We start from the raw sequence: 26,051 nt of genomic DNA on the forward strand, positions 1-26,051 counted from the left end.
GTTTGGGTAAATTGCTAAACTTCTCGGTGTCCTAGGTTAGCGGCCTCCAAAGCAAGGGGCACTTTAGGAGTTGTCACTTGAACACAACTGTTCAACCTGTTATGTGAACAAACAGGAGATAGAAAGATGGCTATTATTCCAACCTCTCCTTGACAATCCATCATGGAACTTGTTTCTGGCACAACTAAGCTCATCCTTATCTGCTCATACTATTCTTCTCCCTCCAAAGAACAAGTTTCCAATCTGCTCCTTCTGCATCAGGTCCTAGAAGCTATATACCTTCTTACTAGTATACTACAGCAACAGCTGTGCTTGAACTATTGTGAAAATTCCCCTTGTTGTTACCCTATCAGAGGTGAGTATATCAGAAAAGGCCACATAAATGAAGTGGCATCTGAGTTAAGTCTTGAAGGAAGATATTTGCTGACTTGCCTTATAGAACATAGCACAGTTCATAATGTACTATGCTTATATTATCTTAGTAAATTCTCACAAGATGGATAGTATAACTATCCCATTTTTAGACAGGAGGAGTAAAACATGAAGTCATTTGTCCAGTCACACAGCAAATGAAAAACCCGGAACTTAACTCTAGCCATACAATCATCTATTTAGAGCCTACTCTTCTAATTTTATAGATGAGGAAACTGAGACTGACTTGTTAGTCATTATGTTATAAGAGGTGGGATTTGAACCTTGACCATCTGATTTATATGCTTGTACTCTTTCCAGTGTAACATTGACTCTCCCTCTTAGTCCCAAATAGATTATATGCTCCTTCAGCTCAGGGAACATTTTGTATTTATGTTTGTAGCCTAGTATCTTGCACTTAATAGTCAATTAGCATTTTAAAAAACCTGTCTAAGCCTAGGCTCAGCTCAAGATACCTCCACTGGGATGAACCCAGATCATGGGGGAAGAGGAAGAAGCTAAATAAGAATGGTGTTCACATTTGGGAAAGACCTTAATTGCTGTTTTCAGGGAAGGTTTATGGCAGAAAAAGGAGGCAAAGAAATTGCTACTAATAGAAGAAAATCAATATATTAAGATGCAAAACTGTTTTGACATTATTAACACTAAATCATATAGAGCCAAAACACTTTTAAACAATCTATATCTCATTCATTTTTTTTAAGGAGCTGGAACAAAATTTATTATACTTCAGCTAAAGGGGAAAAAGGCAAGAGTAACAATCATCATCAAATTAAGAACAAAAATAGAATTCATTGAAAGAGATCGATAAGGAAACTACATTTTGCTAAAAGGTACTATAAACAATAAATCAATATTAATATAAAACACATGCAATAAATGACTACATATCTAAATTCTTTGGTGTTTTTTATGCATATATATTTATACAATTATCTTGTTGCACAAGAAAAATCAAATCAAAAAGGAAAAAATGTATCTCATTCATTCTTAACTGCACTTTACTTTTTTCTCCTCTGGCTTAATTGAACATAACAATCTCACACTCCCATCACTCAGCTTCATGTGCTTTTTTCCCCCTCCCTTGCTCTCCTCTCCTAGCTGCAGCTGTTACTCTGTGTTTTGGCTAGTTATTCCTGTAAATGTCATGAACAAACAGCAATGACAAATGAGAAACTATTTTTACCATGGGGAAATTAAGTATTTCACCAGATCAGCTCCCTTCCATTACTGCCCACAACTTTTTCTTTTAACTAATTTTTCTTTGAGTAAAGGGATTCAAGGAGGTAAGCAAAGGGCAGATGTTATCAAGAAGGAAGCAGAAATCAAAAGGGAATTTAGAGTATCTGAAAATGCAAAGGCATATGAGACCTTAGGAAAATCACAATCTCTGTGTCACCTTGGCTTCCTTCTCTCTGTACAATTAGGAAGTTGGACTAGTATAGCCTCTAAGTTTCTTTCCAGTTTTTAATCCAATGGAAATATATGAATTGACTATACTACTTGTTTGGGTGCTAGTGATGCGGGTGTAGCCCCCTTTAAGATTCCTTTCCTGATTTCCAACTTCTTTGGGACTGATCTTTGATTTTCAAGATCTGGTCAAGCCAGTTTTGGGCTGTACCCAGCCCCCACAGGATCTGAGTTAGCTTGGGTTTTCAGGCCCCATTCTAAAGATCTGCTCAGATAACCCAACCCCCACCTGGTGGGTTCTGGCCATTGAGGAATCAACCTGGGGCTCCACCCAGATGCTTCTTCAAGCAGATAAAAAAGCCAAGTTGGAATCATCCCTTGTTGGAGAGTTGAAAGATGCCAGCAATATGCCTAGGATCAGAGATTCTCTGTCCTGCCACCTCAGGCTGGTGTATTTCTTCCTCTATCTAACGCTTTTACTAACCAGACTTTAACATTGCTTCCAAACCCTGCAATAAACCTCTATCAATCTAGGTTTTCGGGCCTGTAAATTCATTTACAGGGGACTTTCGCCACCACTAGACCTGATTTAACTTTGTATCCTTGTGCTGAATCCTAAAGGGTTTGCAGGGGAGCTCCATGTGACTCATTTGACTTTTAAATTCTTTTTTGTGCTCTTCCATAAATTCTCTTTGGACAGAGAGCTTCTTCATGTTATTCTTTGGAGTAGAAGCAGCTTTTTTTTTTTTTTTTTAAATTCAGTGTCCTCCTCGAAGATGAATCCCAGTCTTCCTTGTTCCCATAGTACTATGTATAGTATTAGTTGCTATGGTTGGATCCTTTCTTCTTTACTGGTTTTTTAAAAAATAATTTTTAAAAATAATAGTGTAAGCTCCTCCAATTGTGGGATGAGGAGGGGTCTCTAGCTTCATTTCAGCTTTTCCCGATGACCTGGAATCCCAAACCAAAAGCTCCACCCTCCTAGAAGTGCCTGCAGTCAGCAGCATCCTTGCCCCACTGCTTCTGTAATCACTGGGTGTGCTGGTTCCTTCTCACCCATGACTGTACCTCTGCAGCACAGCTGGTTCTGCCATTCCTAATCAAGAGGTTCCCTCAGTATTCCTGGACTTAGACTCCCTCCCCACCAAACTCCTCATGCCTCTATGTGAAATATTCTTTGGCTCCTGCTGAGGCTCCAGCCAAGCTCACCTAGTTTCAGGAGTCCTCACTTGGTGTTTTTGTGGAACTGGATTCATACCACCTGGGGGCTTTCTTCAGATCTTTGGTTGTCTTAGGAGGACCCCAAGTTTTCTTGATTTTTCAGCAGTCTGTTTGCCCTGAAGTGTAAATTTGTTCTATTTGTAAGAGAAATTTGGAAAGCTTGAAATTTATCAACCTACTCTGCCATCTTCCAAGTAGCTGTTTTCTTCTTAGTTTATGTTTTGAATTTCCCTATCACCATTACTATTTTGTTTTTGTTGTTTGCTCATATTTCTGGTCTATTTCTTGACTTTGAACTTTAGATTAGAGTTGGGCTCTATATATCTAAATATATGTGGAGTATACTTTTTTTTTTTTTAAATTTTAATAGTTTTTATTTACCAGATATATGCATGGGCAATTTTACAACATTGACAACTGCCAAACCTTTTGTTCTAATTTTTCCCCTCCTCTCCCCACCCCCCAAGATGGCAGGTTGACCAATACAAGTTAAATGTTAATTTATAATTATTATTATATTAATATGTTAAAGTATAAATTAAATACAATATACAATATATGTATACATGTCCAAACAGTTGTTTTGCTGTACAAAAAGAATTGGACTTTGAAATAATGTACAATTAGCCTATGAAGGAAATCAAAAATACAGGCGGACAAAATTAGAGGGATTGAGAATTCTATGTAGTGATTCATAGTCATCTCCTAGAGTTCTTTTGCTGTGTGTAGCTGGTTCATTTCATTACTGCTCTGTTGGATTTGGTTCATCTCATTGTTGAAAATGGCCACATCCATCAGAATTGATCATCATATAGTATTGTTGTTGAAGTATACAACGATCTGTGGAGTATACTTTCATAGTCAGTGGGTTCTACAGCTCACTTTCAGTACTTCCAATGTAGTGTGATCTGGAGAAAAGTTTGGTCACTGCCCATCTGGTCTATACTTTGCTTCTAACCCATGTAGGAACTCTTGTTCTCTCACAAAAGCAACTGCTAAATTCTGCCCCAGAACTGCAACCTGAACTTAATAATGGGCACCAGAACTATCAAATGGCCTTCAATCCTGTACTCAGTTGTAGCACAGGGGTCTTCTGGAATCTCTATCATCAGATGTTCAATTCCTTACCATAACTGGGTACTCCTGATACTGCCCGTTACTACCTCTTCCAAGTCCCACAACTGGTGAAACTTCCACTGCATAGAGTCCCAGCTCCTATTCCAGTGTCTGCAGACCTCTTTGTCTTCCTAAATTACTCTAGGTTGGAAAAAAAGTTGTTATGGGAGGGCTATAGAACAAGCTTGATAAGAATGCTGAACTTATTCTGCCAACTTGATTCCATCTTCCAAATGCCATCTCTTTCATGAAGTCTTCTCTGAAAACTGCAGTCAGCAACAATCTTCCTTGGACTTCACAAAGCAAGTAATATTGTGATTTATTTTCAATATATGATCTCATCTCCCTCACAGATTATAATCTTTAATTATACATCATCTTATCTAAAATTTATGTCTCCTTTAATATATAGCATAATGTTCTGCACATAATAGGTGCTTAAAAATGCGAATTTTCACCACTGCTTAATATTTAGGTCATAATCATTTTGACAGAATGACAAATATTAAACATATTATGCAGGTCACTAAAAAATTCTTCTAGCTTGCCATAATTTTTGTGAAATAAAATCTTCTATTCTTTGTCATTCTTGCTAGTACTCTCTATGCACAGTATTGAATCTACTGTTCATAAATATGCTAGGCACCTAAAATAAAATCTGTTGAATTGAATCCTGTACCTCTTTCTCTGCTGTTGAGTTTAGTGAGAATACATGATTCTGTTATCATATTGTCATATACATTCTGTATTATAAGCTTTACAAAGTTCAGAACTTGAGGATTCCACAAACCCTTGTATAAACTTCAATTCCCATCACTCTTCATTTTAAGCATTTTTGGTTCAAGTACTGATCATTTACATGCCTGTTGTATAGCAACTCTGCACCCAGCAACTTCATGGGCTCTGCAACAATCTCACAATGAGAATTCTTGAACAAACATCCCATGATAAAACAAGCTATTTAATTGTATGTATTCATTTAGAAACATATTTACCATAGCAACAAAACCCAAAAAATTTCAAGCACTGTTAAATCATTCTTGAAAGGTAGAATAGATGGGCAAAATTATGTTAAGAAACCATGTAGATTTTGAAAACATCTCAATATAATTCATGAAGGGAAATGAATGAAAAACAAGCTTCTTCCCAATGTGCCATGGTTGAATAGTTTTGATTATTAATAACAGAAGAGAATAATAAGGTCTAAAAGTTTAAAACTGTGACAGTTATGATCAAAGAAACCCCCAGAATTTTCTCCTTCCTCATCTCTGCTTCCTAGCTTTCCTGCTTTCCTTTATATCACAGATTAAATGTCATCCTCTAAAAAGAAGTCTTTCCTAATGATGAGATTTGGAAAGGAGATAGCTTAAGATCAAAAATACCAACAGGAAATTCCTTTTTTGGGAGAGACTGAAGGAGATAACAATAGAAAATTTTTGTCTTATTTACAACAGAGAATTCTTGTATTATTGACAAATATCTCTGGAACCTCTTGATAACATCTCTGTGCAAACATTGTTTTGATGACTCTAGTCATCATGTATGTATATAAGTAAGGCTGAAAAATGAAATCTTTGCATTTGGTGTATACCAGCCAAATGCCCATCAACTGACATCCCCCTTTTCAGGCATTTTGGGTCTTCCTGCCTGTCTATCCCTTTACTATCAATAAAGACTTTGTTTCCATACAGCATTAAGTAGCAAATTCTTCTGCTGCCGACCCACCCTTGGTTACTTTGGGGAAGGAAGGAGAGAGAGAAAAGGAACTGACCCATCTCTGTTTAGAACCTCAGTTTACTCCTCATCACTAATCCCCTTTATGTTAATACCTTCCGTCTGCTGATTGCCTCCACTTTATCTTGTCTATACCTTGTTTACAAGTGGTTACTTGTTAGATGTCTCTCATTAGGCTATAAGCTTCTTGAGAACATAAACTATCTCTTGCCTTTCTTTTAATTTCCAGCATTTAGCACACTATCTATATGAAGTTCTAAGTATATGTCTATTGACTGACTAATGCTTGTAAAAACCATTAAAATTAGAATAAAAATATCAAGAGCTGAACAATACTGTAGAGATCATATAAACCCCAATACACTCATTTTACAAATGAAGAAACTGAAGTTGAGAGAAGTGAAGGGTCTTGCTTAAAGTTATAGGAATAGTTAAATAGCATAACTGAAATTTAATCTTGGATCTTTTGATTCCCACAACAATGCTTTTATCCCTCTGTTATAATATAGAAGGAAAGGACAATTTGAGAGGGAGAAAGGCAACAAAATTACCATAGTAAAATCCACTTATAAAGTACCTGATTTCAACAACATTCTCACCTTGAAACTTGGGAAATTACTGGGAAATCAACAGTTGGCCCTAATCACCAGGAATCTTCAGGTTTTAGCTTGTATTACCTCTAGATGTTATAAAGGAATTTTCTATTCTAATAACAGGTGGGACTAGATGATCCCTGAGGTCCCTTCTAATTCTGAGATTTCCATAATTAATGGAATAAATAATAAAAAGTGAATGGGAAGGGGGGAAAGTGCACAAAGTTGACCAAGGTAATTCATAAAAGGCCTGAATCATATTTTTAATGTTTTTAAAGGAATAGAGTTTATTGCTTCCAAATATATACCTCAAAGTAGGCAGTAAATTACTTAATAAAACTTACATTTGAAAATTTGCAAAGCATTCCCCAGCATTTTCCTCAAAACTCTGAGGTAAAGCAGATGGTGAAAGTATTAATATTGACATTTAGAGATGAGGAAAATGAGACTCTGAATGGCTAAGTGACTTGCTAATCTTATAGGTCAGCTAGATAGAGCTCTGAGCCTGGAGTCAGGAAAACCCATGAACTCCCTGAGTTCAAATCTGGCCTCAGACACTTATTGTGTGACTCCGGGGAAGTCACTTCTTCACCATATTTGCCTCAGTGCTTCATCTGTTTAAAAAAAAAAAAAAAAAAAAAAAAGAGCTAGAGAAGGAAATGGCAAACTACTTTAATATCTTTGCCAAGAAAATCCCAAATGGGGTCACAAAGTGTCACACATAATTGAAATGACTGACCAACAACAAATCTTATAGCCAATAGGTATCTGAAGTAGGTCTCCTGACTCTAAATTTAGCATTCTATTTACTGTTTTGTGCAAGAAGTAGAGTCAAGATGGCTGAGAATTAGCATTTTTGCTCAGCTTACCCAACACACCTTCTCCACCACAACCTAGAAAACATACCATATTGAAATCTGATTGCGAAAGCCAAGAAAAAAAATCACAGTGAATAATTTTCCAGTCCAGGCAACTTAGGAAGATAAGAGGTCTATGGACAGTGGAAGAGAAGCTGCCCAGAAGTCTTTTAGAACCCAGGGATTGATGACTAGAGCTAAAAACAGAAGAGCAGAAAAAAATCTTGGGGGTCTTTCCCCTCAGCAAGCACTGACAACAAGAACTGGTTATTAGCTAACAGCTCTACTGCTTATTACCTAGTTTTAGGTCACACTTCCAAGACAGACAGGAACAACTGAGAATGAAGAGACCCTAGTTAAGTACAGAGCAAGGAACAAGTTCCAAAAACTTAGTTGTGTGGATCTGAGTCTAAGAACAGAGGATAACTTGGAGGAGTGGGCAGCTCAGTTCTAACCTTGAAACTCACATATAAGCCTGAAGTAAAAGATCCTAGATAGGAAAACAAGACCAAAAAAGATTCAAGCCATTCAGTTACTCTAAAAATGCAGAACTTCCCAGCAGACTAATGGTTAACTAAGACTAGCAGCAATCTACTGAAACGATTATCCTTTGCAGCCTCTGAAACTTCAAAATTTTATGAGGAGACATATAGGATAAGCAATGGGCTCGTTCCTATAGGTAATTCAAGTCCCCAGATGGCTGTACTGAGGTTTAGGAATGTCTTTCTAATGCTATAGAGTCTGTGTCTATCTCTCTTCTATGCTTCCAGATGCTTGAATGCTTGGCTTCTGAATTGGCCTGCTACTTGGTAAAAGTCCCACAAAGTATGACCTTTAGCAAGAGTAACTTCCTCTGAAAATATCTGTACTTTCCATTTCCTTCAGGGTACAGTGTCTCCTAAGGGAAGGCAGCAAGGGGATGCAAGCTCAACAGCTTTCATCTGCCCCTAAGTAATTTTCCACATTACAGGATGGTCACTACTTTCTGCTACTGCTTCATCTCTGGCCTCCTCAGGTAGAACAGAAACCAGGCCTTCCTCTGACCACACTATCTGTACCTTTCCATCTCCTCCTAAGCAGAGCATGTCTAAGTGAAGGCAGCAAAGGGCTAAACTAAGTATCTTTCATCTTACCCAAAGCAGCAAATCCCATCTATGCTAACACAAGGCAACTTTTTTTTTTTTTTTTTAAATCACTCGGGTGCCTGCTGACTCTCCTTCTTCACTCATCTCACATGAAGAGCTGGCTCCATCTCCATGCCAAGTGATCCTATTCCATCCTGTTCCTCTTGTCATTCCCACTCTATCACTTATTTTCAATTTCTCTTAGTCTACTGGTTCAACTCCTACCATCTAAAAACATGGTAATGTCTCCCCCATACTCAAACTCTCAGTTGATAATACTAACTTCACGAATATGGCCTTATGTCTCCTCTGTTCTCTGTAGCTAAATTCCTAGAAAAGGCTATCTATAATTGGTTTCTTTACTTTCTCAACCATTTACAATCTGACATCTGATGTTATAATTTCACTGAAACTGCTTTCTCCAAAATTATTAATCATCTCTTGATTGCCATATTCAATGATCTTTTCTTAACCTTCATTCTCCTTGACCTCTCTGCAGTCTTTGATATTATTGATTACTTTCTCCTCCTTGATAATTCTCTTCTCTCTAGTTTGTCAAGATACTGCTCTATCCTGGTTCTCCTACCTTTCTGAGAGAACTCCTATGCTTCCTTTGCTGGATCTTCCTCAAGATGACACACTCTAACTATATGTCTCTTAGGGTTCCCCCCCATCTGTCTACTGATCTTGGCTCCTTTAAATTGGATGGTTCTCCTCTGTTAATTATTTTCTATTTATTCTGTATATAGCATGTTGTACATATTTGTTTGCTTTAGATTGTCAGCTCTTTTAGGGTAAGGATTGTATTTTGACTCCTTTTGACTCTTAAAGAGTTTAGCACAATGCCCAACACACAGTAGGCACTTAATAAGTGTTGACCTCTAAGAGATCTTCCATTTACATTGGTAGATCTTGTATATTCATAGATACTTGCAGGTTGTTTCTCCTATTAGAATATGAGCTTCTTGAGGCCCGAAACCATACTTTTGCCTTTCTATGTATACTCAGAACTTGACTGACTGAGTCAAGAATAGAAAGGAAGCATACTCTTGTTCCTTATTACTACTTCCAGGCCCTCCTCTAACCATTGTCAATCATTGTGTAAGATAATTCTTTAAAAAGGCACCTAAACTCAATACATCACTGGGGTAAGCAATTTCTTCTGACAAATTCTAAAAAATATTGAAGAAAATTTATTTTTATGAATTCTTTTTCTTTCTTTTTTGTATACTTAATGAAAATAAACTTATCAAGTGCTTTCCATTTAACATCAATCATACTTATTGGAGGTTGACAATTTATTTTTAAATCAAGATTATATCTTAATCTTGAATATAATTCTTAAAATATTCATATGTAAAACCCTCCATGTAAAGAAAAATCTCCTGTTTTGGGATCATTTAGGATCAAGCACAGTTGGTCAGAGAAGTGTTCTCTCCGTTTTCAAGCATCTACCTTCATCATTTTCTGGGAACTCCTTATAGGGCTTTGTTGGTCCTGGAAATTTAGAAATTCAAATAATTCAATACAAATACCAAATTATTTTGGCAATATGGTCACTCCTTCCATCCTTTTACATCTTTATACCCTCTCCATGCTTTCTCATAAGAGGATGTTGAATGGAGTTAACTTTTAGAGTAGGAAAGAACAGAGCCATTTTGCCAAGAAAGATCAGAAAGTTACCACAATTACTTTGGCACAGTCTTTATCTATTTTTTCTTCCTGCAGTATGATTTGGTGGAAAGAATGTAGGAATTGGAGGATGTGCATCCAAATCCCATCTCTAACACTTTCTGTGTGACTTTGAGCAAGTCACTTCGCTTCCCTGTTTCAATTTCTTCCTTTTTAAAATGAAAGGGTTGGATTAGAGGACCTTTGAGGTCCCTTCTAAACCCTCTTTCTATGATCCTGAGACTACCTCTCTAAGCTTCTATGCAAATATGTTCCCTTATCAAGATCTTGGTGTTTTATCTCCTGTCCCTTTTTGTCTTTTTTTCTATCTTAACCCCTGCTTTTATTTTTAAGGACTTCAATTTAGATAATCAAAAACATCTGTCACCAGTTCTTCAGCTACCTCTACTGCTAGAATCTTCTTTTTTTTTTTACTCTATCTCAGCCACATGATGATCTTGTTCTCATCATTATCAATCATGTACTCTTTCCACTTCCATGATTTCTATTTCATTATATCTTCCTGTCCTTCTCTCTCTCCTTGGTTACTCATTCCTCCTAGATCCATCTTCTGTGCTTATTGTTCTCTCTCGTCTTCTATCCCTCCCTGCTTTCCCAAGTCATTATTCCTGCTTCGGTTTCACTTTGCTCCCTTCAAAATCCTGATCTTTTAATTGCCAGTTCAATTTTATACTGTTCTTCATCCTTGGATCTCTTACTCTACTGTCCTGCCACCAGTAATTTCTTTCCAAATTCCAACTCTAGAACCATCCCATTACCTGCCTTCTATATTCCTACCTTCATATTGCAGAATGCCACTTGAGAAAGTCGGGCAACCACTACAAATTAATGTTAGAGAATTTCATTGTACTCTCCCTATTGCAAGCAAATATTCCAAACCTTCTCTTTCAGAGCCACTCATACCACCTCACTACACCAATTACATATTTCATTGGAAAAAAAAAAAAAAAAAAAAGAACAATTATGGAGCTTCCTCCACTCTCCAATGCTACTCAATCATCTGAAAATCATTTCCCATTCTTTCCTTCATTCTCAGAAGATGAGAAGGCCCATCTTGGAAAGGCAAACTACTCAACTTGTGTCTTGATCCTATCACACCTTCTCAGATACTTTGATTATACTCTTATGACGTTCTCAATTCATTTGCTTCTCCCTACAGTTTCTTACGGCCATACTTAGGTCTTCCATCATCTTTTTAAAAAAGAACCATTTGGTTTTTTTATTTCCTTAAGCTGTCATCTTACTTCTCTTTTTCCAAAGACAAACTCCAGGAAGAAAGCTGATCATATTCATTGCCTGCACTTGCTCTTCTCTCAGTTCTTTAGTCTTTGCAACAGAGTTTCTGACCTCATTCAACAAAAACTTCTTTCTCCAAAGTTATCAATAGCCTCTTTGATAAAGTTATTGATAATAACTTTTTAAAAAGTTCTTATCATTTTTGACCTCTCTGCAGCATGTGACACTATTATCCACCCCTCTTTTAAAATATTTTTTCCTCTCTGGATTTGTGGTTATCTCTAGCTGATCCTTCTCATTATCCTTCATAGGACTGTCATCTATGTCTCACATTTATTATCCTGGGACTTCCATCATCCTGAGACCTCAACCTGTACATACCATAGGCACCTGAAACTCAACAGGGACCCAACCAAACTCATTATCTTTCTGCTTAAACCTACTCTTCTCCCTAATTTCCCTATTTTTAAAGAAGACACTACTATTCTTCCAAACATCCAGGAGTCATTCTCAATTCCTCACTCACTCAGCTCCCATATCTAATTAATTGCCAAATGTTTTCCATTCTAACATCTAAACATTTCTCACATTCAACCTCTTCTCTCTATTCAGACCAAAATCATCCTAATTTTTGCTCTCATCATCTTTTCCTTACCTTATTGGAAGTCTCCTTACTAGTCTTCTTATATCCAGTGTCCCTCCTCTTTGATTCAGCTTTCACAGAGTTGCCAAATTGATATTATCTTTTTTCATACATTTATTCTGCCAAACCTTACATACTTGGAATTTGCTTCCTCTTAATGTTAGCTTAGATGTTACATCCTCCATGAAGCTTTCCCTAAGTCCTCCAGTGGCTATTTCTCTTTTTCTTTCTTTCTTTCTTTTTTCTTGGAGAGGCAATTGGGGTTAAGTGCCTTTCTTAGGGTCACATAGCTAATAAGTATCAAGTGTCTAGGGCTGGATTTGACATTTGTAATCTCTACAGCACAGATCTGAGCATGTCAATCCTTTACTTAAGAAGGCTACAGTGGCTCCCTTCCCCCTCTAGACTAAAATACAGGTTCTTTTACTTGGTAATTTATAGCCTAATTATAATGTGCCTATAATCTATTCCACATTATTTTAAAAACTTTGGCTGTTATTTACTGTGATCATTCTCAAATTTGGCACCTGTGTCATTGTTTTTCTTTTTTTCTCAACTCCTTAAATACTCCTTAGTATATAAAAGACTATAACTTTCATGGTGTTGATGCTCCCTCAAACTCCTTAACCACCCAATTCTCAAATCCCATATCTTACTCTTTTGCTCCAATTCAATCATAGAGGCAGTCTCACATTTATTGTCCTGGGACTTCCATCATCCTGAGACCTCTTCTCTTCCCTCCCATTTTCTTCAGCTCAAAAATCTTTGAATCATCCCTTTCTCTTTTCTTTTTTCCTGTAGCCTGATAATGAGATGGCCTTTTCTCCTGACCAAACCCAACATCTTTATATTTATCTTGATCCCATCTTCAATTATCTTCTCAAGCAAACTGAAATCTCAACTACTGCCCTCAAATATGCCAAAGTTCCCTATATCGTTCCCTATTCTTAAAAGAAAACAAAAACAAAAACTTTCACTAGATTCTATCATACACTCAAACTATTGTCATCATTTTGGTTAGTTCAGGCCCTCATCTGACACTTTAGGGTATTGTAAAACATCCTAATTTGTTTTCCACTCCTTAACTCCTTTTCTCCATTCTCCATACTCCATTCTGCTGCCAAAGTGACTCTTCTCGGATCATGTGATTCCTATATATAATCAACTCTAGTGTTTACCTCTCCACAATCAAATACAAACTCTTTTCTTTAGCTTTTACAGTGCTTCACAACCCAGCTCCAACCTATTTTTTCAACCTTACTGTTCATTATTTCCACATTCTATGATCCATTCATCTTCTATCTCGTGCCAATCCAGTGGCTATTGCCAATGCCTGGAATGCACCTATACTTCATATTTATCTCAAAGAATCTTTTTCTTCAAAATGCAGCACATGCCACCTACTGTAAGCTTTCCTTATCTCCCCAATTGTTAATGCCTTCCCTAGCTTATATTTAATTATTTTGCATTTATTTTCTTTATATTTATTCTGAATACATTTACATATGTCATTGTTCTCTTCCCCTACTTCTTAAGAGTAGAATTACTTCATTCTTTGTATTTGTATTCCCAATGACAGAAATATATTAGACACTTAATAAATTCATGTCTGTTGACTGATTCCTATACTTTGTTGTCTAGCTAAGCTGATCTATTTATAGTTGGTTATATGTACATGACATTTCATCTTCCCATGTCTTTAATGTCTTCTTTACCAATGCTGACTCATAGAATCTCTAGCTTCCTTCTTCAGCTCAAGAATTACCTCTTACACAAGAATTGCAAGTGCCCTGTCTCCCTCTTCCTAGTAACATTATGTTACTCAGAAAAAAAAAGAACTAGTAGAAAAATTGGTGATTTGGCAAAAAATAGGCTTATATAAACATCATTTTATATATATATATGTATATATATATATATATACATATATATATATATATATATATGTGCACATATATATTATAATTATAGATACAAATTAAATATTTGATTACCTATGAAAAATTAGAAGATAATAGAAGGAAGTATCTTTCATAATGATGATCAGGGAGAGTCTCTGTTTTTAAATTCTTCATTTATATCCTTTGTCTATGCCTTGGAGGGAATGGCTTTTGGTCTTAATCAAATGTATCATTTCCCTGCATATCTAGATTTTCAGACTTTGAAATGTAACAGAACTACTTTTTCTTCAGACTGCAGTTTCCTATTATAGCTGCACTGATTTTGGGCAAATTTTTAAAATTTTGTGCAATTGGGGGCAGCTAGGTGGGGCAGTGGATAGACCACCAGCCCTGAATTCAAGAGGACAGGAGTTCAAATGTGTTCTCAGACACTTAACACTTCCTAGCTGCGTGACCCTGGGCAAGTCACTTAACCCCAGCCTCAGAAAAAGAAAGGAAAAATAAAAAAATAAAAATAAATAAAATTTTGTGCAATTAAAATTGTCTATTTTATCTTTTATGATTTCTACTGTCTCTTCTTTGGTCTGAACAGAGAGAAGAGGTTGAATGTGAGAAATGTTTAGATGTTAAAAAAAAAAGTAAAAACTATCAACAAAACATTTTAAATCACTAATGAGAAAACTGAAAATTAAAATAACTAAGGTTTTACAACTCAACAAATGGGTAAAGATAACAAAATTCAGAAAATATTTGGGGGACTCTAGGAATAGAGTAAAACAAACTCAAGGTTAGCAGCAGCTTCCTTCTTTCCCCTGAGCCTCCTTTGGTCCCATTAACACCTGCTCTGGGGTCCCTCATAGGGCCTTTGCAAACAGCTGCTAAAACATGGTGACCTCTGTAACCTGGGATCACTTCTCCAAGGGAGCAAGGAGAAGCCAGGTGGGCAGCAGGCGGGCCCTCAGTGAGGGGCTGGAATCTTGCCAGAGACTCACAGAAAGAAGTCACAACGAGCAACGGGATTGCCACTACATTGTTAGTAGAGTCATGAATTAGTTCAACAGTTCTAAAAAGAATTTAAAATTACAGGAGAGGAGTGACCAAATTGTTCACATCCTTTGACTCAGGCATACAGTCTCAAGCAGGTCAAAGAAGAAAGAGAAAAGTTTCATAATTACAATTATTTACAGTGATATTTTTTGTGGTAGCAAAGGCCTGGAAGGAAAGTGATACTCATCTAATGGGGAATGCCTGAAAAAACTGTGGTATCTAAAAGCAATGGAATATAGTCATATTTGTATATAGTCATATAGTGCCATAAGAAACAATTCACTGGATTCAGAACTGCCATAGAACAAAGAGAACAAGATATACAATGAAATGACCACAATAACAAAAAGGAAATTAACATCACATACTCTTAATTCCAAGGGATTGAATGATGAAATATAGATATGGTCACTGATCATTTTTTATTTAATTGCTTCTTTTTGTAACAAAGAAAAGTTCCATGGTGGTGGTGGTGGGAAAGGAGTAGGAGGATATTGGAAAGTGATGATATAAAAAAGCAACAATATAATGTTATAAAATAAATAAAATAGGGGATTTTCATGAGCTTATCTTTAAATTCCTTTCAGGGTCTAAAACTCTTTGATCATCACAAATTCCAAATTATTAAGGTACTCATTAAGGAAACTTCATCATGCTGCAATACATGTCATTTAGACATACAATGTGATACAATGGAAAGTCCACTATTTTAAGGAGTCAGGTCTACTTAGACATAGAGCTTAGACACTGAGCTTCAATTTCTTCTCCTGTAAAATGGGGAAAATAATTCCTACCTCATCTAATTGTTTTATTTCAAGAATGAAATAGGCCAATGCCTGTGTCTTTTTATATTACAAAAATACTATAAAAATAGAAACTACAAATTGTAAACTATTACTAAAACATTGAAAGCCTATAACAAAAGGATTATAAGAAACTCTGTGATATAGTTGAAACTAGATTTGGAATGAGGAAATTTAAGTCCTAGTTCTTAAGCTTATTAAGTGTGAACTTGAGAGCATGTCAATCAATTTCTGAGTCTTAATGGCTTCAGTTGTAAAATTTGTAAAAACCAATCATTTCACAGGGGTGTTCATAAACAAATCACCTGTTAGTACAGAAACTATTATTTTGTTTTTGTAATTTTATCCTTAGCAACTAATACAGTGCTCTGATATATGTGTTATACATTGTTAGGTTCTTACTAAGTGTTAATGAGATAATGAGATATTAGGTTCTTAATAAGTGCTAAGTCGGTACTTAACAATTCTCTAGTTTTGGCCTTTAAAGGGAGTTTTACCCCTTTGAACTTCTGGGGAGGAGCTTAATGTTTAAAAGGAGCAAATTCATTGGTAGAAGTAATCTTCCCACAAGCCCTTGTGTTATCCCATACCCATTCTCTGGGAGGATAAAAGAGGGCGCCCTGGAGAGATAGAGAAGTCTACTCTGGACCAGAGTTGGCAGCTCTCGGGAGGAAGAAGAATCTGGCCAAGAGATTGAGTTGAGACAGCAGATCTCCCAGAGAGTGATAGGCAGTTTCAAGAGACAACAGAACATTACAATACATGTGTAAAATGCTTAAACAAATGAATATGAGAAATTATTTGTTGACATTTAGAACAAAGTATTTATTTCTCTAAATGTATATTTATGCTTATATTATCATAAATTCCTTACTAGCTTTAAAAAGGCATTTACCTGTGCAGGTGGCTCAATTGTTATCCATGCTGGAAGCATCAAACTAGGATTTAGAGGCTGGGTTCCTACTCGGAAGTAAACTCCACCCCTGGAATCACAGGCCCAGATGTGTTGGTTTCCACATGACAAACTGATTAATTTTATAGCCCCTAAAGAAAGAAAGAAGTATTAAAAAGTCAACATTATATTCTTTTTAAAATGACTACTCTTCAGCTTGTGGCATAAAACTTGTATTCTTCAAAGGAAGGGAAAGGCTTCTGTTTTCAACTCTAGCCATACTTTGGAATCTTTTTGTTGCTATAGACATAGTTATACCAATTGATGGATATGAGATAGGAACACATTTAGCAAGGGAAGCAACGTGACAGGATGGGATGAAGCCTAGTATTAGAATCAGAAGATCTCAACTCAAGTTTGAGCTCTGGCTGTGACTGCATGTGTGACCTTGCACTTAACCACTGAATAAACTTCTCTTCCTCATTTAAAATGGAATAATATATGCATTTCCTACTTCACACAGTCTGAATAAACTTGCTTTTTCAGTTTTTAAAAAAGGGGATAATACTGTAAGATAATGGGGATAACTGTAAAAATTAAAGTACTAGAGAAATTAGAATAATAATAACAATCACTATGATTATTCTATATTCTCATCAAGTCACACTTAAGCAGCACATTCATAGACAGGTAAGAATGTCAGGGAAAGAGGAAAGAACTAGCTCACCACTAAGCACAAAGAGGGACCAAACATTAAGCACAACAGTAAAGAGAGCACTAGCCTAGAACGAAGAAACCCAAGTTTTCAGTCATAGCTTCACGTTTTTATACCTATATAATCTTGGGCAAGTTACTTACTGTCTTTGATTTTATCCATTTGGAAAAATATATTTAAGTGGTGGTATACAAAAGTATATACATATGCACTGACACGAGATAAAGTGTGTGCGCTGGATCTTATCTGAATAGTGTGGGATCTGAACTACATGATTTCTAAATTCTCTGAATCTAAAAATTCTAAGTCAAAAAATTTGGGCAAATCAGTTTATTGAATTTTCTTTCTAATGAAGCTCAGGGGTCCTTGGACAAAAGTACAGAAATGGAATGATAGATGTTTCCTTTTTTTAAATTGCTGTAGAGAATCCTCTCTCTATCTCTCTTCCCTACCTTCCCTCCAAAATAAGAAAAGAAAAAAGAAAAAAAAAAAAGAAGAGAAAAAAGACAGAGAAGGAAAACAAAACAAAACAGAACATTGTTATGTGTCCAGCAGAACATCAGGGAGGATTCAAAGCATATAATAATAAATTTCCATTTTAAGAAAGCATATATGATATAAGAAGAAATTATATTCATGTGTCCATCTTTGCTTTCTTTTTATTGTTCTGTTCTCTGCTTTACACTTCTTTTACTTTCTTTAAGCCTGATTTTGTCTAAGTCCAATGATTATCAGCCATATTTTTTTCCTAATAAATTCTACTCATTCTGTAGTATTGTAGTGTTTATTGTATCTCTTCTTTCCTATCTCTATTAACTCTTCTACTTTAATTCTGCTCCCTAACTTGCCTTGCTATTACTTAATCTCTTCACACATAGATCCCTTCTTTGCCTTCTTCCCCAACCCTTTGCTTCTCCATCTCCCTCCCCCTGCTTATCTTTTTATAGATTTTGGATATTCTTCATGGTACGTATATAGTGTTGTGTATTTAACCCATTCCTGATGTTAGATTTTCAAAACTAAGACTCCTCCTTCCCCCTCTGATACCTCTGTGCCTATTTTTCCTCTGCATCTCATTTGAATAACAAAATCACAATTTTAACTTTTCATTTTGCTTTTTAGAGTCAGATTATACTCAACTCTGCTTCAATCTTTCTTCTGATCTACCCAATTACCGATGTCATTCTTAAAAATTAGATAAATAAGTTAAGATAGGAACCAATAAAAAGTGGTTTTTAATATGTTGAATTTTCTACTAAGTTCAGGTTTCATTAAAAGTCCTAAAAATTTGCAAGTTCGTTGAATGATCTTTTTCTTTCTTTCAGTATTATGGATATGATATCTCTAGCCTCATGCCTAGTTCTTTTGATTGATAGTATATATGATTCCAGTACCTGCAGTTTTTTATTGTGGCTGCTGATAAATCCTGTACTATTCTAATTGTATCTCCAGTGTATCTGAATTATTTTTTTCTTATTTCTTGCAAAATTTTCTCTTTGATCTGGGGATTTGAAAATTTGGCAATAATATTCCTATGTGGTTTCCACAAAAGATCTTTTTGAGATGATGATTAGTGGATTTTTTTTTTTTTAAATTTCTACTTTCCCCTCATGTTCTATCACTCCAGGACAATGTTCTTGGATTATTTCTTGCACTATTATATCAAGGTGCTTTTTTTTTTTTGGTCACAATTTTTTAGGTAGTCTAATTACTCTTATATTTTCTCTTCTTGATCTGTTTTCCAGATCTGTTGTTTTCCTTATAAGACGTTTCACATTCTGTTCTTTCATTTTTTATATTTTGTTTTGTTATTTCTTGGTGTCTTGTAGCTTCATTAGCTTCCCCTTGCCTAATTCTAATTTTTAAAGAATTATTTTCTTCTTTAAGACTCTGTATCATTCTTTTCTAGTTAAACTTTTTTTTCTTTCATAGTTTTTTCTTGGATGATTCTTATTTAGTTTTTCCTCATTTGATTTTAAAAGTCTTTTTTGAGTTTTTCTATAAATTCTTTCTGGGCAGGGAGCCATTTAATGTTACTCTTTGGAGTAGAAGAAGCTTTTTTTTTTCTTTAAGTATCCTCCTCTGAAGATGAACCCCAATCTTCTCCCTATTCTCATAGCAAGTTTCTATGGTTGGGTTCTTTCTTCTTTGCCAGTTCATTTATTTTTCTTTAATGAGAAGTATTAGTGTAAACACCTCTAATCATGGGGTAGGAGGATATTGCCTCAAGCTTCCCTTCAGCTCTCCCCTCTGGCCAGAAACCCCAAACCAAGAGCTCTACCCTCTGCAAGTGCCTACAGCTAGCAGCATCTCTGCCTCACTTCTTCTATACTGATCAAATGTGCTGGTTTTCTCATCCACGGCTGCGCCTTTGTAGCAAAATCAGGCCTGGCATTCCCAATCAGCAGAGGTTCCCTCAGTCTTCCCAGATTCAGACTCCCAACTCTGTATATTGTCTGGTAGGTGAAAGTCTCTGTGATTCCTGCTGAGGCTCCAATCAAACACAGCTAGCCTCAAGGGACCCCACTTGCAGTTTCTGTGAAGCTAGTCTAGAGGTGTTTGCACTTTACACTGGTTAATCCAGGAAGAGTTTGACACTTACTAACCTATCCCACCATCTTCCCAGAATCCTCTGGTAAATTTTCTTAGGTTTGAAGATTCAGAGGTTGGGATTAGTGGAAGATTAGTAGGCAAAGTATTCTAGAGCAATGTCTTTTATAAAATATGTACATTACTTCCTCACATTATTCCTGCTCTCACAGTCTGTCATTCAACCAAACTGCCTTTCACTTTCTTCTTTACATATGGTATTTTATAACCTACTTCTCTGTTTTTGCAATGACTATCTCTAATCCCTGGAAAGTACTCACTCCCCACATCTGCCTCACAGAACCTTTCTCACTAATACCACCTTCTATATGAAATTCTTCCCAATTCTTCCACTACTAATGCCTTCACCTTGTATTTATTTTCTTTATATTTATTCTGAATATATTTATATATAGAACCCTGAAATACCTTATGAATATAATATACTTTTATGTTTTATTATGCCTAAAACTTAGTATGCATTTAAATGATTGTTGACTGACAGACTGTTAAATCTGTTCTTCTAACTTTACCTCTTTTTGACTGTACAACTTAGCTTTAGTCCAATGTTCATAACTTTGAAATATCCTTTCATTTTTCTTTCTCTTTTTCATACCTAAGCAATTCCATACTTCACTGATTCCACCTTTCCAAATTTCTTTTCTAGTCATACTACTCCCTACTCTAGTACAAACACAGATAATCTATCTTTGTAGAAATCTTCTTACCTTCATTTTTTTCTAATTCAACTCATTCTTCATATCACTGTTTGAATATTCTTTCTTACACATTCATCTGGTCATGTCATTCTGTTGAAAAATTTTTAGGAGTGCTACCTGGTAATAATGGTGCTCTAACTTGGTCCCAGTTTACCTTTCTAAACTTATCTCATTTTTTACTTATTTCCATAACCTCTTAAGTTTTTGAAAAATTGTACTACTTCCAGCTCTCAATGAATGTATCACCTCACTGATGAAGTTTTCCATGATTCTGATTGATAATGACTTTCTTCCCAGTATAGCACACAAAACATTCCGTCAATCAATAAACATTTATTAAATGCCTACTATGTTTCTGGAACTGTTAGATACTACAGATGAGAAATACTACAGGTATAGTTTACCTAGATTTTAGCAAAATAAAAAATATATATATCTCACACTATTCTTTTTTTTTTCCCCCTGAGGCTGGGGTTAAGTGACTTGCCCAGGGTCACACAGCTAAGAAGTGTTAAGTGTCTGAGACCAAATCTGAACTTGGGTCCTCCTGAATTCAGGGCTGGTGCTCTATCCACTGCGCCACCTAGCTGCCCCTGACTATGAACTTCTTGAGAGCAGGAACTGGTTTATTTTGTTGTTGTTGTTGTTTTTACCATTCTTTGTATCCCTTGAACTTTGTATCCCCAGCACAGTGTTTGGCACATAATAATGTGTGCTTAATAAATGTTAGTTGATTGAAGATGGAAGATGAAAGAGGGATTAATATAAATTTTTGTACTAGTATACTAAAAAAGTCAATTTCACAAGGACTAGGTAAGGGACTTATAATAGGCAGCAGTTGTTCTAAAAAAAGATCTGGGGTTTAAGTGCATTACAAATGCCTTATGAATAATCTGTGTGATATGGCAGTCAAAAAAGCTTGATGTGATCTTGAGCTGCATTAACAAGGGCATAACTTCCAGGAATAAGGAGATGTCACTCTTACTGTATTAGTGTACTTGATATCAACTGTGTCCAGTTATGAGCATTAGAGTTTAAGAAAACCATTAATTCAAATGAGCACAGAAGGGACAACCAGGATGATAAAAAGCCCTGAGTCTATGTCACATGGAGATAGATGGAAGGAAGTAGGTATGTTTGGTCTAGATTATGTATATCTTCAAGCTCATTTAATGGGCTGCAAGTGGAGGAGGAAATAAACTAATTCTGTTTGGACTCACCAGTATTGATGGCTGAAAGTTGCAAAGAAACCAATTTAGTCTCGATGTCAGAGAACACTTCCCAACAATGGGAACAATTGTTCAAAGGAACTGGCTGTCTTGAGAGGTAGTAGGCTACACCTTCCTGCGCTTCTTCAAGCAAAGGATAAATGACTATTTGGTAAGAAGATTTCTTTTACATATGAGTTAGAGTAGATAGCTTAAGAGATCTCTACCAACTTTTATTATATAAAATACATTAGAGTTATCCATGCTTCTCTCTTACAGTACTACCGAACTATGTACTTCTCTGTGTGTACTTCACAAGGAAGGGCTTATGGATTATCTAATTATTTTCCTTCTCCAGAGCACATTCATACAACACATTCTTTCTGTACTAAACAGTTGCTTAAAATTTTTTGAAGCTGGAAGAATCTTGTTGAGAGGAAGGCAGCTAACTAGCAAAGACATTCTAAAAACATGTCCTGTAAAAGTAAACTGAATGAAATAGGGATGTTCACACTGGAGAAGAGAAGACTTAGCAATATTTGCACAGCTGTCATATAAAAGAGAATTTAATTCACGTGGCCATGAAGAACAGACATAAGACCAATGAGCAAAAGTTACAAGTAGGTCTATTTTGGCTCAATATAAGAAAGAACTGACTAATAATCACCCAATAATGGAATGCTTTAGAAAGTAATTAATTCCAAATCACATATATTGGAAATTAATTGCTTAAGCAGAGGATGGATTGCTAGTGATGTATGGGAGATTCATACTCTGAGTAGAGATGGAGCTAGATTACCTTTAAACTAATTTCCTACTGTGAAATTCTAACAAAAGACACAAAAAATTTCCCCCAATCCTCCCCTCTGAAAAAAAGTTTCTTAACAAATAAGGGACAAGTAAGTAATATCTAGGAAAGACAGCCTTGCTTCTTTGAAAGTTCCTGTTAGCTGAAATGATACATAAAGCTCTGTAACTCTGTATAGAAATATGACTGTCTTTGAGAGTCCTCAGATCCAAAGGGAACAGGTTTTCTATAAAAATGTGTGCTTTTTGTGGTATACATATATCTGAATTTTGCCTTTTAGGGCAAAATTAAATTCAAAGGACAGGGAAATTTGATCATTGATTTTCAAAGTCAGATAGAGAATACAGAGAACATGCATCTAATCTGTACCTTCAACAGACATATTCTGTAAACATCCAGAATCAACATCTCCTCAAAGACAAACAGTGATGGGATCCTGCTATGCAATTCATTTTGGACAGCTGTTATCATTAGGAAGTTCTTTACATACAACTGAAATTTCTTTTCCTAGAATATTCTCCCACCTCCCACTTGTACTTGAATAGATCCTATTTCTGAATTCTGGGAGGAAGAACAAATAATCTCTTTCCTATGACATCTTTTTATACATATGAAAACTATCTTATTGTCCCCTTCTCCAGCTCCCTTTGCAAAACTTTTATATGCCAGTTCAAGTTCTCTTATCATTCTAGTCATTCTCTCTTGGATGTTCTCTTATTTAACAATGTGCCTCCTAAAACACAGCATCCAATATTGTACAAAATATTGCAAATGTAGTCTGACCAGGGCAAAATGCAACAAGAATATCAACTTCATTTTGGACATTAGAACTTTTACAATGTAACTAACCTACAATGCCTTTAGTTAATTCCAAGGTGGAATCAAGTTTAATTTCTTATACCTACCAAAGAATCTTTTTCATTTCTATTTTTAGTACCTTAACATCTAAGAAACTTCAAAAATCACTTGCGTTCTCCTTTTACAAAAGCATCCCTACAACATCCCTGACATCTATACTGTGAAGCTCTCTAGATATAGAGAATCCCCTCCTTTCCCAAACCAGACTATTTTGTTCCTAGACAGTTAAGACAATTGGTCTTCCTTAAATTGAGTCAAAAGTCTTTCTGCCACTAACTTGAACCTATAAGTTCTAATTATGTCAAGCAGCATAAATCTAACCAATCTTCCACATATTTTTTTTCTAATTTTTGGATACATATATCATGTTCCCCAAATATTCTCTGGGATAAGATGTTCAAGTTATTTTGACTGAATTAAAAAAAAATGATATGGTTTGGAGTGCTCTTACCTTCCACTATGGAACATATTCTTGCTTGTTGATAGTTTAAAGATTTGTAATTTCATTGATGTGGATGAAGTAGAAGATGATAACCCCTCTATGTCTTAGTGGATGGTTCCCATGATTTTCTGTGGCTGAAAAATTCATTGCTCAGTAGCCAACCTTCTAATTAGAAGACACTGAACTTAGCTAGGGCAGGTCTCAATCCATTTCTTGTTTGTATTCAAAGCTCTTCTAGCTTAATAGGACATGGCAGATTTTGTGTTCCCCTTAATGGTCTTTGAGAACCAAGGACACACCTCCCTGACAACATTAGACATTTTAAAATATGAGATTTCAAGTTAGCTTGTTAATATCCTGTCTAAAATGTGAGAATTAGAATTAAATACAGTATTTCATGTATGATCCAACAGGGGGAAAGAAAAGGGACAATCAGATACTAGATTTATATATTCCACTTTGCTGATCAAACTCATTTTAACAGAAAAAGGTGTTAACTGGAAGGAAACATTACTGCAATTTATCAAGGTATGCTATATGCAGTTACAAATATAGCTTCTAACAATTTTCAATTTCAAATGGATAAAAAAATCTGTCCAATTTGAACTGAAGTAAATCTCTAGCCAACCATTCCAATGAGGTTAGAAGTATCAATATTAGATATTATTGCTCTTTTGGCAGGGGAGACCAAGAAAAATAGAAAGCACCAGGATACTCCTTTGGATGTTACAGAACTCTGTCACAATGTTGTGCAAACACCATTTTATCCTTTTTTTTCTTCCCAAAATAGAGTAGGAGAATTCAGAAAGTATCCAGATAGCCTCTTTTCACTGTTCTATATGCTGGTATATATGTTGTAAAAGACAATACAGGTAATAAATAATGCAGTCATTCAAACTTTGGTTCTCTAAATTCAAGTCTTGTGTTCTTTGTCTTATACTCAGTGCCTTCTTTTAAAACTGTCCTAATCTGAACTACATTCAGCAGCTGGTCATACTACCAGAGTGCTTGCTTGTGTCACAGACTAAAAATACATGTTAGTATGCAAAAAACAATCCAGAGTTACCAGCAAATATAAAATGTTTACCAAAGAATATACAGAGAGCATCTGAAGGTAAACACTTCTACAAAATAAACATGCACTAATAATGAATGACAGGCAAACATTTTAGCCTTAAGACGACAATTAAATAAATGATACAGTATTTCAAAAATTCATTCAAAATAATCCTGTTCTCAATTAAAAACAGAACAAAGGATTTAGATGTCTTAAGGACAAGATGGTTTTGAACTGAGAGTCAAAAAACCTGGATTCAAATTATTACTTGAAAATCCAGGTTATAGAATATAAAATTTATCTTGGCCTGACTGCTCAATGGAGGAAACAGGTTCAGAGAGAGTCAAGGTCACACAGATAAGTAGCAGAGATGGAATTTGAAACCAATTCCTGACTGGGAATCCAGTGATCATTCTGACTATATACAGTTAAGAGTTATAACAGTAAGGGCAGCTAGTTGGTGTTGTAGATAGAGCACCAGTTCTGAAGTCAGGAGGACCTGAGTTCAAATCTGGCCTCAGACACTTAACACTTCCTTGCTGTGTGACTCTGCCCAAGTCACTTAACCACAACTGCCTCAGCAAAAAAAAAAAAAAAAAAAAAAAAGTTGTAACGGTCTTTTTCAGTTAATTAATCATCAAGCATTTAGATGTTTATTGTGCTAAGCAATGAAGATGCAAAGAAAGGCAAAAATAAATAAATAAATAAAAAATCCACTCCTTGCTTCAAGGACTATAAATGAGAGACACAACATGTAAATGAAATTGAGATGTGTGAAGAATAGCTAAAAGGTCAGTATTACTGGATCACTGAGTATGTAGAGAGAAATAAAGTACAAGACTGTAAGAAGGGATTAATCTATGAAGGACTTTAAAAGCTAAGTAGTTCTAGCTTATCATGGAGGGAAGACAGAGAATCACTGGAGTTTATTGAAGAGGAAAGTAACATGATTAG

The 26,051-nt window shown here is 35.6% G+C and overlaps 1 protein-coding gene across 2 annotated transcripts in view; it reads right to left on the reverse strand.

Moving 5' to 3' along the window:
- The window catches only part of TECPR2 (tectonin beta-propeller repeat containing 2), a 111,669-nt gene that overhangs the window by 15,921 nt on the left and 69,697 nt on the right, over positions 1 to 26,051 (reverse strand). For both annotated transcript variants that reach the window (XM_074291209.1, XM_074291210.1), the window contains one exon: positions 16,705 to 16,853. In XM_074291209.1, coding sequence (XP_074147310.1) covers positions 16,705 to 16,853 — 149 coding nt within the window. The remainder of the gene's footprint in view (positions 1 to 16,704; positions 16,854 to 26,051) is intronic.

The sequence above is a fragment of the Sminthopsis crassicaudata genome, chromosome 2 (assembly GCF_048593235.1).
Source record: "Sminthopsis crassicaudata isolate SCR6 chromosome 2, ASM4859323v1, whole genome shotgun sequence".
Lineage (NCBI taxonomy): Eukaryota > Metazoa > Chordata > Mammalia > Dasyuromorphia > Dasyuridae > Sminthopsis > Sminthopsis crassicaudata.